The sequence below is a fragment of the Eptesicus fuscus genome, chromosome 6 (genome assembly GCF_027574615.1).
Source record: "Eptesicus fuscus isolate TK198812 chromosome 6, DD_ASM_mEF_20220401, whole genome shotgun sequence".
Classification (NCBI taxonomy): Eukaryota; Metazoa; Chordata; class Mammalia; order Chiroptera; family Vespertilionidae; genus Eptesicus; species Eptesicus fuscus.
In genome coordinates, this window is record NC_072478.1 from 71,605,472 (window position 1) to 71,625,768 (window position 20,297).

Genomic DNA, 20,297 nt, shown 5'->3' on the forward strand with positions numbered 1-20,297 from the left:
ACTCTTAATTCCGCTCTGAAGGCATGAAACAGGATGAGAAAATAAAGTACTAGTTGGAGGGGGTGGAGAAGATCACCTATTGCTCACTTTCTATTATAAGAACTCCCCATTCGTTTATTTTGGCTAGTGAAATTCTAGAGATTTTCCTTGTGAGTCTACTAGTAAACTAAGGAAAAGTTTAAAAACCACTAGAATATACATATGAGTGACCTTTTCTCAACTTTATTAGTAGAACTATGTTTAAGTGATAAATGTTAAGTCTATTAACTACAAAAGACAAATTTGTAATTGCAAAAAAAAACAAAAAAAAAAACCCAGAAGATCCAGGTTTTATTGTAAATTATGACACAGAACTAAGTTCCTCCATTGCAGCATATGGAAATAGGGCTAGCAAATCCTATTTTCATGACAAATACTGTTGATTAAAATGTGCCTATTATGTGGACTCTGGTTAAACCTTAATCAACATCAAAATTAACTGGGGAGATTATAGAAGACATTAGTTTTGGTTTTTCATGCTAAGCCTGAAAAAAATATATTTAAAAATTTTACCACAATTACATGTATCTAACTTTTAAATGTACTTGGATTGAATTACTTTAAATTGATTTTGTTGAGTTACCAAATTGCTACCCAGCTTATAGTACATGGCCATTGTGAGGAACAAAATCGATAGCCACAATATATATATTCATTACTATTCTATGACTTCTTACCTTTGTTTGTTGGACTGTTTGTTTCTTTGTTTGCTTATTTAGAAGATCCAGGATGTTGCATTTTTCTTCTCTTTCTATGAATATAAATCTGCTCTTTACCCTAAAGCCATTTTCTCCTTCTTCATTTATATCTGAGGCCTCAGCACAACAGATTCAAACAGCAGTAGAACTTAAAGCCAGTGGCTACATGTGAACTTTATTGATGTCTCTCCTCCTTTTTTCACGCCTAAGATACCACTATCGTGTTAAAATGAAGACCATCCCAAAATCATTACAGAGAAAAAGAATAATGCTGTGATATTTCAATTTCAGTGGTTAAAATATTAATGGACAGAGGAAACATAGATCTCTTATTCTTATCAGCTGTGACCCTGGGATAAGGATAGCAATAAGATGTGTTGTGCAGTGGGAGTGGATTTCTGTGCTCTTCTGAGGTCAAGTAGTCTGCTAGTTTCACTCAAATTTGCTAACATTGTTAAACTGCTGATAAACCTCAGTGGACTTAAAATTCACCCTTGCATTCTTTAATCTGGAGTATTCAATGGACTGTCCAGAAAGCCGAGCTCTAAAGCCCCTCTTCAGTAATATTAGTATAGAATCAGTTAGAAGACAGACACTCTCGGGTTCACCCACTGTGTAAAACTCATTGACCACTATTGGACCGAGGTAATTTTGGCTAAACAGTTAAGGCTTCCTAAGAACACGGCTTATGCCTCACACTGTGTTCACTGCATTTGTGTCAGCCTGTGTGATTTCTAGCATTTATGATTTGGTGGTGGTGTGTAAACAGTGGGAAACTTGCTCTCAGCTTCAAAGGAAAAATATAGATCCAAGTGTACTCAAAGAGAAAAATCTCCTGTTCTAAAATCATTATCTCTGATTTCAACCCTATAATAAGTTGAATAATGCTCTCATGTTTATTTCATCGAGATCGGAGAGTTGGCAAAAATAGGACACAAACAATGTGGTCGCTCTGTTCTGGCTGGGTCTAACCGTGGACACATTATGTGCCACACTGTGACCGTATCTCTGATGCACATATGGCTTTAGGGTTTCTCCTGGGAGCGCAGAATACAACCCATATGTTCTCCGGCAGTATAAATCTGTATTTATTCTTTTAAGCTGACCTAAGTTTAGAATACTGACTTTAAAAATATATTCTATACTGACTTTAAAAACAACAGCCTCTTTATGTTCAACTAAGTACTATATTTTCTGCTTCTACAACTTTCTTATTTTCATTGTTGGAAATCAGTAGAGGAGCAAATAAAGGAGTATTGTTTTATCTACCTGTTAGACAGAATTTAGTCCTTCATGAAGCTTTTTAGAGTTAACTTTTCTGTGCAATAGTAAATGGTTTACACTTTTTCAGGTGAATTATAATGACAACAAACCACCTGGGTATTGCAGATAATTATGGCTTATTCTCAATTTATACACTACAAGTTGAATTTAATTTAGTCCTTTAAAATTCAGGGAAAGAAATAGTATCATATCAAATTATGACATGATTAATAGATTATTTTGAGAAGAGATTATGAGTCTTTTGTGATGATGTAGTTCAAAATAATGCTCAAAGCACAATAAATCATTTTGGGTGATTTAATTATATAGATAATATGATATATCTTTGTTTATAAATAGTATATGTAAAGCTTTCAGTATAAAAAAGTCATTTTTAACTTTTGCTGCAAAAGGAAACCACAATTATAGTCAGTATATTCAGTTGAATAGAAAGGGGAATTAGATATAAGAGGAATCCAAAAACTAAGGTAATTCTTCCTAATGAATAGGGGAGCAATGTCCTTGGACTAAATACGTGTTTCCTAACTATCTAAATTGCATTTAAGCTAATAGGAATTCTACTTATTCTGAGTCATTCTCTGAGTGGAGATTTTCTAGTTCTATGTAGTTACAAATCTCAAAATGGTATGTTGTAATTATTTTTTTTCTGAAAAATAATGCTGTGGCTCAAAATAAAACAAATTGATTGTTTCATAACTTATTTTTGAAACCATGAAAAACCTGCATCTACTTATATTATTTCCGGTAAAAATAATTTTCTTATCACACATACTACAGATGTTATTAAAATCCACCTAGTATATTATATTGTCCTTGGACCCAGTAATAACTATGGGAAAATGTGTCCTGAGTAGTTAGCACTGTATTTTTCAAAGAAGCTCAAAAATAGAATTTTAAATTAATTAAGTAAATTATGCTCTTTCTTTAAGGTGGTTTTGCATAATCAAATGTTATAATCTTAAAGTGTTCCCATATTGCATAATTAGTTAATTAAAACAATTCAACAGGAAGGTGCAAGATCAAAGAAACAACAAATCAATGAAAGATTCCTTAGTGACATACTTAAAACCAGTCTAGAAAGACAAACAGAAGATTTATTACCCTGTCATACCTTTATTCAGATTGGCCAGCAGTCACTGTAACTGGATTGGTTTACACGTTTTCACTTATCACTAAAAAAATTTTATTTTATCTTGCTCTCTTTGTTATACTGGATTTGTAGAGACAGATCATGTGAATTTGAAGCTCTGAATACGATAATATGCTATCATAGGGTCCCTGGCCTGGTGATATGCCTTCTATTTTCTATACAGAAGCTTGTCATTCCTTAAAATTAACATTGACAGTAGTAATTGTGACATCTCAGTTGGTAGGAAATTATGGGTAATCACCAGGGCCATTTCTTTCCACTGAAGGAAAACTCAGGGAATCATTAAAGGAAAGTTAAAGAGACATCTTAATCAGTTCAATCAAGAATATCTTAAACTAAATGACTAGATAATATCATGTTTTTAATGATGCATCTCTGCAGCCTAGTGTTTTTGCATTAGTTATAAGGGAACGAAAAGAACCAGATCCAAAAAATCCCAAAGGAGGGATTTCTTGTTGCCCCATGATCAGGCTAGGATCTTAGGACTGTGGATTCTTGTATGTCTGGACTGACCCAGTACTGGCATGTACCCCACCCCAATTGAAATCAACTTGCAGGAGGTCCCAGCATGCATCTGAGGCTATGCAGAGCTTGCTGGTTTTAAGTGGATTCTTATAGGTTAATACTGGGAGGCTCAATCAGTTGTTGGAAGGATTTCATTCAACTTTAAAGAAATAATTAGCAGCAATAGCAAATAACCAAATTAAATACCCTACAAGGATGTAAAAATGGAAAACGTTAAGTATTGGCTGAAACTAGAGAATACAGTAAAATAATGAATAAAATGAGAAATGCCATAATGAAGAAAATATATTGTCTTCCCAATCTGCTCAAAACCATTCCATGACATTAGCATCAGTAAAACTGGTAGTTACCAAAAACCAGAATGTCATCCTTTTTATAAGACTAAATTCCTAATTTACGAATTCTTGAGACTTGTATCCCCAAAATTATGTTCCATAGAAAACTCATTCCTTGGGATGTGGTCTCCATGTATGAGAAATACTGTAGTTAAGCAATGATCATAAACAAATAGTTTTTGCTGTAGGACTTTACAAACATTCTGCTGTACATAGTAAGTCTCGAAGGGAGAATATAGTATTTCTCTTTTCTTTTTTCTTTTTGCCAAAGGTGATTTTTGCAGAGCATGTAGCTAGTTTGTTATTTAGTGTAATACACTTTGGGAAAGCTGGCATTAGATTATTCTGATTTTAAAGACCAGTTTGGTAAACATTATTTTCAAACTAGAGAAAATTTGTAAATTGAAACCAAACTGAAGTTATCTATAATCTAGAAAATTATTCTTTTTTAAAAAATATTTTTTATTGATTTTTTACAGAGACAAAGGGAGAGGGATAGAGAGTTAGAAACATCAATGAGAGAGAAACACCGATCAGCTGCCTCCTGCACACTCCCTACTGGGTATGTGCCCGCAACCAAGGTACATGCCCTTGACTGGAATTGAACCTGAGACCCTTGAGTTCACAGGCCATCGCTCTATCCACTGAGCCAAACCGGTTAGGGCTAGAAAATTATTCTTGAGAGGAATTATTATTTCTATTCAAAAGTCTTTTCTTTTTTAAAAAAAAAATTAGTTTTCAATTACAGAATTATTTTCTAATTATGTCTCCCAGTCTATTGATATTTGGAAAAATAATTGCTTATCATTTTTATAATTTTAAATAATCTCATAAAACAGGAGAAAGGGGTACTCAAAGGAGCAGGAGGAAAATCATGGGAAACAAGAAAGTACTCTTACGAACATTCAATGAGATGGGGACTGAGTCAGAGGGAGTTAAAGAAGCCCATTCTCAAAGTAACCTTCAGCTGCCCTAGGACTGTGCCATTGGCATTCCAACAGTTCCTAGAATTTGGAATATTTAAAACAAAATTTCTCATTTTGTTTCTTTCAACCAATTTCCTTTTTCTGGAAAAATGTTGATGTCATCTTCCCATTTACCCAGACTGGAAGCTACCCTGAGCCTTTCTTTTTCTATACACAAGTAGGGTTTTGTCTCGGTTGCTATTTGTTTATTTATTTTTCAATTACAGTTGACATTCATTATTATATTACCTTCAGGTGTGTGACAGAATGACCAGACATTTGTATAACTTACAAAGTGATCACCTCGATAAGTCTACTTCCCACCTGGCTCCATGCATAGTTATCACAATATTATTGACTATATTCACTATGCTGTACTGTACATCCCCGTGACTGTTTTGTAACTACCAATTTGTACTTCTTACTCCCTTCACCTTTTTCATCCAGCCTCCCAACCGCTCTCCCATCTGGCAACCATCAAAATGTACTCGGAATCTATGAGTTTGTTTCTGTTTTGTTTGTTCATTTATTTTGTTCTTTAGATTCTACATATAATTGAAATCGTATGGTATTTGTCTTTCTCTGACTGACATTTCACTTAGCATAATACCCACAAGATCCATCCATATATTCGCAGATGGTAAGATTTCATTCTCTTTTTCTTATGGCCAAGTAATATATATATATATACAGTATATTCACATCTTTATCCAATGTCAGTTGCTCTTTATTACCAGTATAATACCACTATCCTTATTTTTTCACCAGGACTAGAGTAAAAATTTCTAATATGTTCCCTTATCCACATACTCCTCCTCTTTCACATCCATTCACTCACAGGAATGCCTTCCTCACTCTGTTCTAGAGCCCAGTACTTGCAGAGAATTCCCCATGGCTGTGCTGTCACCTACCAGATACTCGCTTGGCATTCAAAGCTTTCCATATTCTAGTCCTAACCTACCAATTGAAATTGGTCTCAGCATTCTCATTAATTTAGTATGTCCACTAAGCTCAGGCCTGAGCAGTGTATACTTCTACAATCTCCATGTCTTTGTTTATATTTTTCTCTTGCCTGGAATGTGTTTCTTCCAACTCTCTAAATCCTTCAAGTGCCTAATTTTTTAAAGGGCTTCCCCAATAAGTGGCAGAAATAATTTGCACTTATTGACTATATTACATTTTCTTTCTTTTAAAATATATTTTTATTAATTTCAGAGAGAAAGGGAGAGGGAGAGAGATAGAAACATCAATGATGAGAGAGAATCATTGATTGGCTGCCTCCTGCATGCCCCACACTGGGAATTGAGCCTGCAACCTGGGCATAGACCTTGACCGAGAACTGAACCGTGACCTCCTGGTTCATAGGTCCATGCTCAACCACTGAGCCACACCAGTGGGGCTATGTTATGTTTTCTCAGTGAATTATTTATTGCCTTGCATCGTTGCTGTTTTATTAAGAATGTCTCAATCTTCTCACAAATCTGAGTGGCCAAAGCATTGCACTACGTGTAGCAATATTTATTGAATAAATGACTGCTAAACAAACAAACAAAAAATGTGTGATGCATCTAAGCATTGTATGTCTTTTCTTTTGATCTATTTTATTATTTGGAATCTAATTCTATAACAACTACAACTATATAACAACAATATTTTCCTACAAAAGAATTAGTAACTTGCTTCTTTTTCTCCAGGAAAATTAAACTAACCAATATAATTTTATGTAAACACATGACTCCCCTGACATTTTCCTGTATGAAAAATCAAACTACTTAAAAATGTGATTTTTAAAAAAAAAGTAAATTCACCCTTATTTGAAGAACATGCTATTTCAGCCAAAAAGTGTGCTTGACATTGAGCTTCAAGGAAGCTGGCAGACTTCCTCTGCATTCTTGTGAGTCCATTTGGCTGAACACCTGCCAGCAGGTTAGACAGCAATGATCTAACCTGGAAGGAAAGCAGTAGATGGAAGCAAAGCACACTGAGGAATGTTCTTTGTGAATTGGCAGAGACAGTATTTATTTCAGGTTGGAATAACTTAAAGGTAGCTATATATGCTCTCTGTGCTATTTTAAATCAATACTCTGTTTATTAAAACAAAACAAAAGCACACACTTCGGCAACATGGCCACAGAAGGACTAGATCCATTTTTGACCGGGAATTGTTGGGCTGGACCTGGAAAGTATGTTCTTTGAAAAGGAAGTTCAATCACTGTCGTTCCCAGCGGTTCTCTCTGGTGGCAAGATGTTTCCCTGGGAGGGTAGTGCTAAAATAGAAATGTCTTGATAATCTTTTTTTCACCTCTGCGGCCTCTGTGATTGATTTTCTGAGCACCGGCAGGACTGCATATGTGCCCAAGACTTTGTGCTTATTAATTACTGCTTAATGCAAAACATCTTCTTTTTTCTTTCATCATTGCAGTGATCAATGTGTACTTTGATATAAAAAATTATTTTTTGTTACTTTGACAGTCTTTTCATAACATATTCACTTCTCTGCTAATCATTCATAAGTAATCTGCTTGATTTTGCCACACACATTTTCTTGATTTGTTATAACTATATGCAAATGTTTTCATTAAGGAAACAAAAATAGTTTGAACTGTACGACCAAATGATGAATTAATTAAACACATACGCAAAAAAGAATTTTTTTTCAAATGTCTGACCTCTAGGAATAGATTCAATCCCAAATACCCATGTGTTAAATAAGGCAGATCAACTACTTTAAAAAGATGCTGAAACACTGACCAAAATAAATAGCAAATCTTAAAAACAAACCTAACTTTTGTTCCTTAGTATGTTTGTTTCACACTCACTTTATTAAAAAGTTGAAAGATGGAACTGCCAAACATATACAGAAATGAATAGGAATGCTGCACTAATAATTTCCAGTAGAAGTCATCATTTAGTTTCCTTATGAGATCCATTCTCCACTGTGAATGCTACTTCACTCTTGTTAAAACTCTTGTTAAAATAATCCACTTACTCCCAAAGACAAATTATTCAAGTCAGTGTTGTTAAGCTTGTTGTAGTTTGACACTTAACATTACAGATTATATCAGGTCCTGTAAGGTTGTATATTATAGTGGTTAAAAAAAAATAATTTGAACGCTTTTTGCCAGTGACAATTTTCTCTTAATTTAGGAATTCCTATTTCTTACCGAGGCCAGCTGGAAATAAGTAAAGCATTACAGAGCCTTCCTTAGCTGTTGGCCTGGAGAATACACATTCTCTCCAAAATATATATCTTTGGCACAGTCTAGAAGGAAGGAATCTCGGGTAATCTTTTTGCTGGCCAAGTGTGGGAATTATTATTTTTAACCCCTAAATACACTGAAATTTGGTTTTCTTTCAAGGAATTCAAAATCAGACCTGTGCTAGTTTAGTTATATTTGTTAACCAACAAAACTCAAAGTAAGTAGCTTATAGTAGTATGCATTTTTACTATTGGGTTTTCTGCCTCTTTGGTTTATAATGTTTAAGAGGACATTTTACAAAATTTACAGCTTGAAGAGTTTCACAGTTTAACATTAGAGTTTAATATATACAGATTAATAGTTCTGTAAACTCATTGACAAACTAGTTGATTATTTAACCTAAGTTTACAAATTTATTATACTATCATGTCCCATTTGGTTCCCAAAACTAAGTTATGTCAATATTCAGAGTAACAAATAACTAACCAGCATCAAAACAGTGTCTACGTGGCTATTCTGAAGTCCTGAAAGGAAAGGTAGAAACTCATTTAACCAATAATTTTAAAGTTTGGCATTTTACCATAAGAATCCCAATACTTAAGACTAGATGTGAAAATCATTTTAATTCCATGTTCAAAGTCATGTATGTGGAATAAATTTACTTGATCTCAGAACCTATGGAGCACAGAATTTATTAGTATTTAGTGGATTTATGTCAGTAGGCATAGCATTATTCATAGGAACAACACATTATTTTTAAATGATGCAGATTTTTGATAAATTCAGATATATCATAAAAGGATATATAAAAAATATAAAATATATTTCTATAATAAAATAATGGAAATTTAGCAACAGAATATATTATGTATATAGTATTTGACCCATCAAAAATTTATTGTGCTAATAAGACCTAATTATCCTCAATGCATCCGATTAGACTTGAAAACTTAAGTAATTTCATCTGACCACAGTTATTTGACAGCACACACTCACTGCCCTTGAACATACTGAAATGATAACTTCAATAAAATGTCTCAGGATAAATTACCTTTCCTTGAACTCCTTCTATAAGATATTTACATATTTTCCAAAGTATTACACCAAGATCTTAGTAACACTGTCTATCAGTGCTATAAATAATGCTATGTCAGGAATAAAATTTTCATGGTTAGTTTATTTCTTCAATTCACTTATTGGGCAGTGTCTCACCACCTGTCTATCCTTTGTGATGGAAGAAAGGATTCCACTCCTTGGATTGTCCATTAGATGAACATCATAGCCATTTAGAGTTCATTTAATTCCTTTGTTTCTATGATAGTGCCACAGTTAAGAATTTGTAAGAAATTTTTAGTGTGTGTTTTTCTGTGTGTTTTATTTTCCCTCATTTGTTTGCGTTTAGGCCAATCCATAAATTTGCCAAGTCATTCTGGAATCTTACACTGTCTTTACCAGAACTGCCAAGCCCTGCCCACTCAGGGCTCTTATCTAATTTAATCCATAAAACTTTCCAAGAGTTCACATCCATATCTGTCACCAGATCATCCTTGGCCATTTTTAGAAAACTATAAATGTCTGAGTTAAAGGCCTACTGTACACTTCCGCCAACTTGGTCATTGCTTGTATGTCCCCAGATATTTCCCTTGCAGCTTATTTAGATGGAATTTTCTCAGGTAAAACAAAGTCAGTCAGCTCTTATTACCTGGCATAAGAATGACAGAAGGAAAAGGAGGTTTTAGATAATGACTATGATTATGAGGTTCTGTAATGTATTTTAAAAGAGGATAAAGCCTTTTCCTTATCGGTTTGTTGCCATTTGTATTCGTGGTTCTCATTTACTATATTTTTCTAATCTTTTAATAGTCCAAACTGTTAGAATTATTGAGGAAGTTTCCCTTTCATGTTTAGTGTTTGGCATGCAAGCTATCCAAGGTGTACCAGTTAATAATGTGGATTTTGTAATCAAAGAAAACATGATAATTTCAAGAGAAACTTCAAAAGTGCTTTATTCAAAGTAATGTCCATCGCTAGCTACAAATATCCCCCATCTTTAAGGTAAATTGTGGATACCGTCCCAATAGAACTTTTCTTATTTTGAGGCAAACCATTCAGAGATCCAATTTTCCACTTCTTTGTACGGTTTGAAGTGCTGCTCAGAAAGTGCGTGTGCCATCGATTGGAACAAGTGGTAACCTGAAGGAGCAAGGTCTGGTGAATATGGCGGGTGGGTTCATACTTCCCAGGCAAGAACTTTTTTTAAAAAATATATTTTTATTTCAGAGAGGAATGGAGAGGGAGAGAGAAATAGAAACATCAATGATGAAAGAGAATCATTGATCGGCTGCCTCCTGCACCACCCCCACCTGGGATCAAGCTCACAACCCGGGCATGTGCCCTTGACCAGAACTGAACCCGGGACCTTTCAGTTCACAGGCCAACACTCCATCCACTGAGCCAAACCAGCTAGGGCCCCAGGCAAGATCTTTTAATGTGTCTTTAACTCGTTTTGAAGTGTGTGATGGTGCCATTATCCTGGAGCAAAATTACTTTGCCGTGTCTTCTGGCACATTCTGCTTGTTTTACGATCAAAGTGTGGTTCAAATTGATTATTTGTTGTTGGTAGGGATCAGTATTAACGGTTTCACCTGGTTTTAGAATCTCATAATACACCACACCATCCTGATCTCACCAAATGCAGAGCATTGTCTTTTTCCCAAAACGATTTGGCTTTGCAGTCCATGTTTATGTTTGATGGTTGATCAACCCATGATTTTGTGCATTTGGGGTTCTCAAAATAAATCCACTTTTCATCGCCAGTCACAATTTGATGCAAAAAAGACTTTCATGCTGTTGAAGCAACATTTTACTGATGACTTTTCGGTTCTCCATTTGTCTTTAGTTCAGTTGATGTGGCACCCATTTCCTTCCTTTAAAATCTTTCCCATTGCTTGTAAATGATCGGAACTTGTTTGCTGAGAAATGTTTAATCTTTCTGCAAGTTGTTTTTTCAGTTTGACGCGCATCTTCATCCAATAATGCTTGTAATTGTTGGTCTTCAAACTTTTTCGGTTGACCTGGACATTCTTTGTCTTTCACATCGAAATCATCACTTTTAAAGTGTTTAAACCAGCGTTCACAAGTATCTTGAGATGGAGCATGTTCACCATAAGCTTCCCGAAGTATATGATAACTTTCAGCAGCACTTTTCTTCAAAATAAAGTAATGAATTAAAACTTCCCGCAAATGCTCTTTTTTTGGCACGCAGTTTGACATTTTTAAGCGTAAAAATATCTATGATGTTAACACCTTCAGCAAATTTGACATACGAAGTTTTGAAGCTTGCTGTCAATACAACAAAATAGCATACATATCAAATCATATATATATCAACATATGTGTAACTCCATCTATTGAAAAAAATCCACATTATTAACCGATACACCTGGTAGTATAGACATAATTTAATATAGTCTTAGAAATTGTCACTAATGTCCCATGTCCCATGAAGGATTTATTTTAGGAGAAAGCCATAGCAATATTATCTAAAAATATTAGTCATGTGAACCCAAGTGCAGGGAGGGTCATAGTTCCTCAGGTACAAACATCATTTTCAAAGATGGTGGGGCTCAGTTTTTGGTGGGAAAGAGAGATGGCCAACATCAGTTTTCCTTGTGCCATGTTATCTTTGTCAAAATACTGTTTTTAACTCCAAAATCATGAGAGCCATTTTCTAAGCTGTTGTAAAGATTACTGTCTTCTTTTTACTCTGGTAAAGCTGGGACAGCAAGACTGTGTTTGCTGTTCATAATTAAAGGCTTCTAGTTCATGAAATTGATTAATGGGATGTTTTGTTTCAAGGTCCTTCAAGGTGATGGATAGTAAACTGTTTGGGGAATAGAATATTTGTCAGGCAATCCAATTCTCTTTTTAAAAAATACTCTTGTCAGGAAATGTTCCTTGTAAAGGAAAGATCATTGGCAAGTTATCTGGTAACCCTGTGTTTGTTTACTGGTTGCTGGCAAATTGATGTTGACATTTTAGCATTTTGGCCTTTAGTGAAAGTCTATAGTGTTATTTTATATCATTGGGTTTTGTAACAAAGAGTATGGAATAAAGTACCAGCTCCACAGTATCAATAACTTCTGCTGTTCATATTTTCAACATGGGATCCTGAACATAATGGGTGATGTATAAATATATAGAAAACCAATAAAATGATTGGACATTCTAAGACAGTCAAGCAAATTATATTTTGAGACTTTACTGAGCAGAATTTCTGTCATACCATTGTTGGGTAGTACAGTGAATAATCAGATAATGAAACTAGAGCCCTTACTGTTTCATGGCTTCACCACTTAACAATTGCCAGACTACAGTAATTTTTAATAAAATTTGGAGTTTTTACTTTCATAGTAATTTAGTCCTGAAATTATAGCTATGATCTCCTCCAATGCCTTGCTTACCAAAAAGAAAAAAAAGTTTCAGGTAAATTAGTTGCTAGTGACAATATTGGAGCCCAGGTCTCCTCATTTCAAGGCCAGAATTAATTTAGCTTTTCCTTTTAATATCTATCTTTAATCATAGCAATATGATTTGAGAAAATATTCTATTATTTAGTATACTCTATAATAAAGTAAGAACTAATTTAGAAAATATCTTAGAATTTCAGTGAACAGAAATATCTGTTCATTTTCCACACATTTGTAATAAATTTTTTTACTAACATGTGTTATAAAGGAAATAATTACTAGTAAGAGGTTGATATTTTATTATGAAATTATTATAATGAGAATTACTTTCTAAGGCTATTAGACTATTTAATTTCATATTTTATAATAAAACTTATCCTAAATCTTTCAAAGGCAAAAATGAGTCTGTTTTAGTTAAATTAATTCTAGAACTTTTTATTATTTCCTGGATACTATTTTTATTTCTGGGTCATTCCCATATACAAGTTACAAAATTTAACTTGCAAAAGGAATACAACTAACATTTTTTCTTTCTAGTTTTTCAGCTTTTTATGAAAGACACTATTCAGCCATTATCTGCTAAAATGATTTATTCTGTTACTTTATTGAATTTTTTGTAATTCTGAAAAATGATATGTTACATTGGTTTGCTCATGTCCTATGGAGTTGATATAAAATTAATCAAAAGTTTTGGGAATAGTCTGCGACTGATTCCTGGGATTCAATGACATGACTGTGAACTCCCTCTACTGATCAGAATGAGTTCATCTATTATAAAGCTCTGTTATTATTATTTTCTCAAATATTTCAAGATCTACATAAATTTTAGGAATAGATACTAGAATGGTATTTTCCCATATTAATTTAACCCCTTAAAAGTTTTTAGTTTAATTATTTTGAATTTTCTTGAAGATATTTTTCTAAGAAACATATCTTCATTTATATAAATATATCAATTTTATGGAGTGGTATTAAGATGCTTTTAAGGAAGAAAGACCATGTTAAGTAGTTACTCCTCTTATAATAGTTTTATATTATGGTAAAGCTTAAACTGAATTGGAAATATTCAGATTGTAGAGTTAACAAGAAAAATAAACCATAAATATGCATAAATAGTTGGGGTAATTGTGGAACACTTAATGGATTGTGATTTGAAAAGCAGCCAGGCATTTGGAAAACAGTAATACTATGGATACAATTGTAGATGTGGGAATAGAAAATGCATGGGCATGATCTATATATATAAAAGCCTAAGCGACTGTTACAACTGAACGACTGGAACAACCAGAATGACTGGTCGACCAGTCGCTATGATACGCACTGACCACCAGAGGGCAGACGCTCAACACAGGAGCTGCCCCCTGGTGGTCAGTGTGCTCCCACAGCCAACCTCCCCTGGCTGGCCAACCTCCCGTGGCCTCTCCCACCCCAGCTGGCCAACCTCCCACAGCCCCTCTCCCCGGCTGGCCAACCTCCTACAGTCCCTCCCTCCTGCCAGGCTTCCCAAATAGGCTCGGATTGGGGGGTCAGCCGGCCAACCTCCTGGGGTTCCTCCCCGCAGCTGGCTGGCCCCCCGATAGGCCTCGATCACCAGCCAGGCTGAGGGACCCCACCCGTGCACAAATTCGTACACCAGGCCTCTAGTTAATCTATAATAGAGCAAATGATTCCTACAGTGAAGGGTAGAAAATAAAGCTGAGGAGATAGATAAACACCAGCCTGGAGATTCTGGGATACTGGGCTTTATCTTGTAGGCAATGACTCAGTAATCAAAGATTGTTGTCCGATGAGATTATATATGTAAAGCAATTTTGGAAGAATACATATTCAGTATTAACAAGTGGGATTGATTGGAAGACTGGGGACTAAACTAACATTAGTAGACGAGGCTTGAGGTGAATAGGGTTTGTATAGAATGCTTCTTGTGCAAATGAAAAGAAGAGCTAGGACACGTACCGATGTAAAGGAAGAATTGATGGCAAAGAGAGTGCAGTCCTAATAATGACTTGGTAAAGCACAAAGGGAAAAAAATACATTAAAATCTTAAGCCTGTATATCTAAAAGGGGACAATCAGGAAGTATTTACCAGTTTTCAATGAGAATACACTAAGATCATTTGGCTAAAGATCAATATGGGTAAGATGACTAGTAAAATAAGTCATTATTTTCAGAAACGCAAGCATGTTCCCTCTCATGTAATTGTGATACCATAAAATCACTTTATTCTCTCAGTCAAATAAGCACCAGCTTATTTGTGTAACAAATCAAATCTGGGGACACATGGGGACCCGAGAGACTTCCCTAATAAAGACGATTGTACATCAAATACATTTTCCTTTGCAAAATATCTTACAAATGAAGACAAACTGCATTTATGAAATACAAGGAATCCATTGAAAGGGTATTTTATTAGAAAAATCCAGATTATCAGATATTTTTATTAGCGTAGTATTGGATGTTGTGTCATCTGCCAAGAAATAGCAGCTATTTCCATCACACGCCAGGTTGATAAGCCATATTGGAACTGTTGACCAACATTTCAAGGCCAGAGCAAAAGAGTAGATGAGGAGACAAAAACTGCAACAGGCATCCAGCTCCACAGCTGGGCGTATGCTAACTCTTGAGATCAATGACTAAATTGAAAAATAGCAAATCAAATTTTTGTTGCAAAGTAGATAGAACTCTAAAAACTGTCTGCCCAAGTGCATGTCTGATATTAGTCATTCTATTCCATGCCGACTGATACTCTCGGGCTTTCTTTACTCGCCTTTGTCCTGCATCGCCCTAAGCTCTGCCTGAGGTCAGCCAGAGGGCACAGAAAACATTGTACCCAAGTATGAGCATCACCGTTTCTAACCCATGTTTTGCATCAACTCTGGATGTTGTGGCTCATGTTCAATTTTAAGAAATACAGGGAGAAGGTGGCTCACAGCCTAGAAGAGAGAAACAGCAAAAAGGACTTTTAACAAGCCTTCTATCTCTCTCCCAGTGCTCAATTACCTGTGGCAAAGGAATGCAGTCCCGTGTTATCCAGTGCATGCACAAGATCACAGGAAGACATGGAAATGAATGTTTTTCTTCAGAAAAGCCTGCAGCATACAGGCCATGCCACCTTCAGCCCTGCAATGAGAAGATTAACGTAAATACCATCACATCACCCAGGCTGGGTAAGCTGACCAAAAGGGAATGGTTTTGAGAAATACGGAAATACTCATGGTTTCTTCTATTTTGCACATCACTTTAAAGCTTAGTTATAAATGGATACTAATGAGTTTGGTCCTAACCACATTGGCTGTGTTTTACTGTGGGTTAATCCAAATGGCCAGGTGGGTAAAGAATCCTAAAGAATGAACTATTTTGATCCCTGAAGCTGTCTACTCAGAACCAGACCCAGGAAATATGAATGTCATACCACCCAAGCTCATCATGTAAAGGGTTGAAGGGTATAACCATATTTTGGGTTCTGACCAGTCTCATGGCAGAACTATCAATTAAGGTAGTGTCTAGTTGAAAGGTACTTGTAGTATATACCTTAGATCTCTCCACTGTCAGCATCCTTCCTTGTGATCCTGGATACAAATTATCTTTTGGAGAAAGAGTAAAAAATGACTTTCAAGATAAATGAGTGCATGGATCTATACTACCAAACAAAAGGTACAATTTTTTCATATTTAAGGACATAATATGACATACAAATAGCTACTAGTAACATTGATTACATTGACTTTTATGTTGTAAAATGCTTTCATGTGTATTCTCAATACCTGTTATTTAATCAGCCGTCATGAAGAAGTAGGGTATGTATTTTAATTAAATGTAGCCTGCACTTGCACAACAAATATTCATGAATGAATTAGCCTTTATGTCTGTGGCAATTAGTGCTTTTACCAGCACTGCTGCCTGGCAGTTATTGGGTTAATCTATGTTTAACACCTTCCGTTTTGATCTGTGCACATAATCTTCAGGAGAACAATTTAATCATAAATTGTTATAGATACTCTTCCAGGCATATGATTCAATCAAATGGAAAAGTTTGGTTCTTCATGGACATACAAAATTTCTCTTTTTTTTGAGCCAAATAATTAACATTTCTAAGAAATAATCAGTTCAAGGAGAATTAAGACTAGTTAAAACAAAAAGTTAAGCAATCCTAGAGCAAATGCAGCTAAATCCATGTATTTCAAACAGCATAATCCCTTTCTCCAGCAATTACTTGGAGTTCTTCTTAAAGTATGTGGCAGAAAATAATGACCTAAAAGAAGAATTGAATTAAAATTGCATTGTTTTGTTTATTATTTCTTACCCCCAAACACAGAAGCACAGTGATCGGAAAATCTAAGGTTTCTAAGTGTAAAATAATGAAATATAGTAGAATAGTGGCAAAAGAAAGAATTGTAGCAGGACTGACTTTTATTATGTATGCCAGAACAAACTATTTCTTCAGAAAACCTGAGCCTAAATTTACATGACCAATATTTTTATATCAAGTTCTTATTTTAAACACTTTAATGCTATAAGTTTCAGTCACATGATAAATGGCTTTGTTGTTAAAGGTGCATTAAATCACTATCCCACAAACAAACAAAATAGAAAGACTCATAGATACAGAGAACAGGCTGACAGTTGGCAGAGGGAGGGGGTTTGGGGAACTGGATGAAAAAGGTAAAGGGATTAAGCAGAACAAATTGGTAGTTACAGAATAGCCACATAGATATATACTGCAACATGGGGAATATATTCAATAATATCATAACTATGTATGGGGTCAGCTGGGTGCTTGAAGAAGAGGGGACCACTCTGTAAAATGCATGATTTTCTAAGTACTTTGCTGTGCATCTGAAACTAATACAAAATAATATTGAATGTGAACTGTAATCCTATCTAATAAAGATGTAATATGCAAATTGACCATGACTCCAACACACAAGATGGCCGCCCTCATGTGGACACAAGATGGCCACCACAAGATGGCTGGCAGGGGAGGGCAGTTGTGGGTGATCAGGCCAGCAGGGGAGGGCAATTGGGAGGGAGCAGGCCTGAAAGGGAGGACAGTTGGGGAGGACCCAGGCCTGCAGAGGAGGGCAGTTGGGGCGGGGGGACCATGCCTGCAGGGGAGGGCAGTTGGGGGCAACCAGGCCAGCAGGGAAGGGCAGTTAGGGGTGACCAGGCCAGCAGGGGAGGGCAGTTAGGGGTTACTGGGCCAGCAGAGGAGGGCAATTGGGAGCGACCAGGCCGGCAGGGGAGGGCAATTAGGGGAAACCAGGCTGGCAAGGGAGGGCAGTTAGGGGTGACCAGGCTGTCAGGGGAGGGCAGTTAGGGGCAATCGGGTCAGCAGGGGAGCAGTTAGGCATCGATCAGGCTGGCAGGGGAGTGGTTAGGGGGTGATTAGGCAGGTAGGCGAGTGGTTGGGAGCCAGCAGTCCTGCATTGTGAGAGGGATGTCAGACTGCCCATTTAGGCCCGATCCCACTGGAGGGATCGAGCCTAAATGGGCAGTCGGACATCCCTCGAGGGGTCCCTGATTGGAGAGGGTGCAGGCTGGGCTGAGGGACACACGCCCCCTCCCCCTCCCTGCCCCCCGCACAAATTTTGTGCATCGGGCCTCTAGTTGAAATATAAAAAAAGTGGAAAGAATAAAATAAAATATGCGAGCATATTTTTGTTTTGCTATTTCTTTGCAAATTCATCTATAACAATACTTATTAAATTTCATTCCCATAAAGGTAGATATATTGAGCACATTTATTTGTGTTTTTAATCCTCTCAACTAAAAATCCAAAAGAAACTTAAATGAAAGCCATAAAATTGATCTTTAAAAGCCATTTGCAGGACAATTCATTGAATTTGGGAATATCTGTCTTAAATACGTGAGAGCATTATTCATTCACTTTACGCCTTTATTTCAGGCTGTATATGTGTGTGTTTGTTTGTGCATAGCTCTGTGTTTTAAGTTCCACAGGGAATATAAATGAGTCAGTGGACAAAATCCCCACTTACATGATTGCTATTTGCTTCTACTCATGACACCCGGAATATCTACCTGTATTGAGTTTCCTGTGTTCTGCTTCACAGCTGCTCTGACTTTCAAGTGCCTAGGAGATCAATGGCCTGTGTACTGCCGAGTGATACGCGAGAAGAACCTGTGTCAGGACATGCGGTGGTATCAGCGCTGCTGTGAGACGTGCAGGGACTTCTATGCCCAAAAGCTGCAGCAGAAGAGTTGACCTCCAGCAGGCTGGCTGGCTCACAGCTCTTTGCAATTACATTATTTATAGACACACACACTAGCATGTTTTTCAGACCAAATATTATCAGATTACATATAATTTAATCAAATTAATTTATTTTGGGGCCTGCCAAACATCAATATGGTGCTTATTTTGGTAATACAAACATTGTGATTTATACTATAGGGCTTCATAAGTCATTTTATATGAATAAGTTTGATCCAGTTACCAGAAAAAGAAAAAGAAAACTAAGATTATTAGGCTTAAAAAAATGTTTTTTAAGTTAGGGCTGGCTCTAAGGTGCTACTCTCTCCCCACCAATACCATTGAGTTATGCATAATGTATACTAATTTAGCATAATAGTTTAGCTACCTATGGGGAAAATTTTTTTTGTGTTTTGGTGTCCTAATGCAGAATTAGCCCATTTTCTGTACTCTGAAGGAGATGTGTAAACATAACAAACCTCATAGTGTTGAACAGGTTTTTAGAGAATGTATTATGAATTTGGTTCAGACTTAGAGACATCTATAGGAAAAATTCTACTGTAATTATAACCTTATTTTAATAATGGAAAAGAAAAAATCAAAATAGAGACTTTGATCATGTTCACGAACATGTACTTGAACACAAGTATTGTAACAATGAAACACTGTAATTAATGATTTACACTGAATCACCATTGCACTGTCGATATAGTGTAGAGAAACCGTTATGAAAATGGTAACATCCTACAAAAATGTGTATTATTTTTAACATGTTGTCATTAGATTTTAGCTTTTTTAAATATTTTGAAGAAAGAAAGCATTGATCCACCCATTTCCTTGTATTTTTTTTTAGCAGATTTTAAAAGGATATAGTAGGTACGTAAGCCTCGCAAATCATAATGAGAAAACTTACTAAATATTTTTCAGCCTTTTCCCTAGAAACAAGGAAAGACTAAAAGCTGATAATACTGTGGTAGTTTCATTGTGTTTTTTTCTTTATAAAAATTAAAACGTTTTACAATTCTGTGAAACGTTAAAAAAAACCAGCTTAAATTTTTTCTTGTGAGAAAATACTGTACATGATTCACATGATTTCTTAGATTTTTTTTTTTTTGCAATAAAATATGTGAAATTTCCTGTTGGGAGGCAATTCTTCATAGGTCTCTCATGTTTCCACAGTCTTGGCACTGTCTGCTTTTGTTCTGGAATATCTTCTAAGGGATGTTTGTATGGTGACCAGCTTTGGAAGATGAAGTTGGTGTCTCTCTTTGGAGCAAAGGGCAGATGTGTTTATTTCTCATCATACAAGTTTCACAGTCCCTCAGTGGGGGCCCCTCACCTGTAATACAACGCTCTGCGTGTGTAATGTCATCTGGCTTCTTTATGTCTGGTGCTTCCATTGGCATTAGTACCATGAAAGC

General features: G+C 35.8%; 1 protein-coding gene across 1 annotated transcript in view; it reads left to right on the forward strand.

Moving 5' to 3' along the window:
• The window catches only part of ADAMTS19 (ADAM metallopeptidase with thrombospondin type 1 motif 19), a 201,004-nt gene extending 182,005 nt beyond the window's left edge, over positions 1-18,999 (forward strand). Inside the window, exons 22-23 of the mRNA XM_054716991.1 lie at positions 15,655-15,832; positions 18,737-18,999. Coding sequence (XP_054572966.1) covers positions 15,655-15,832; positions 18,737-18,888 — 330 coding nt within the window. The 3' untranslated portion in view covers positions 18,889-18,999. The remainder of the gene's footprint in view (positions 1-15,654; positions 15,833-18,736) is intronic.
• Positions 19,000-20,297: the final 1,298 nt, after the last annotated feature.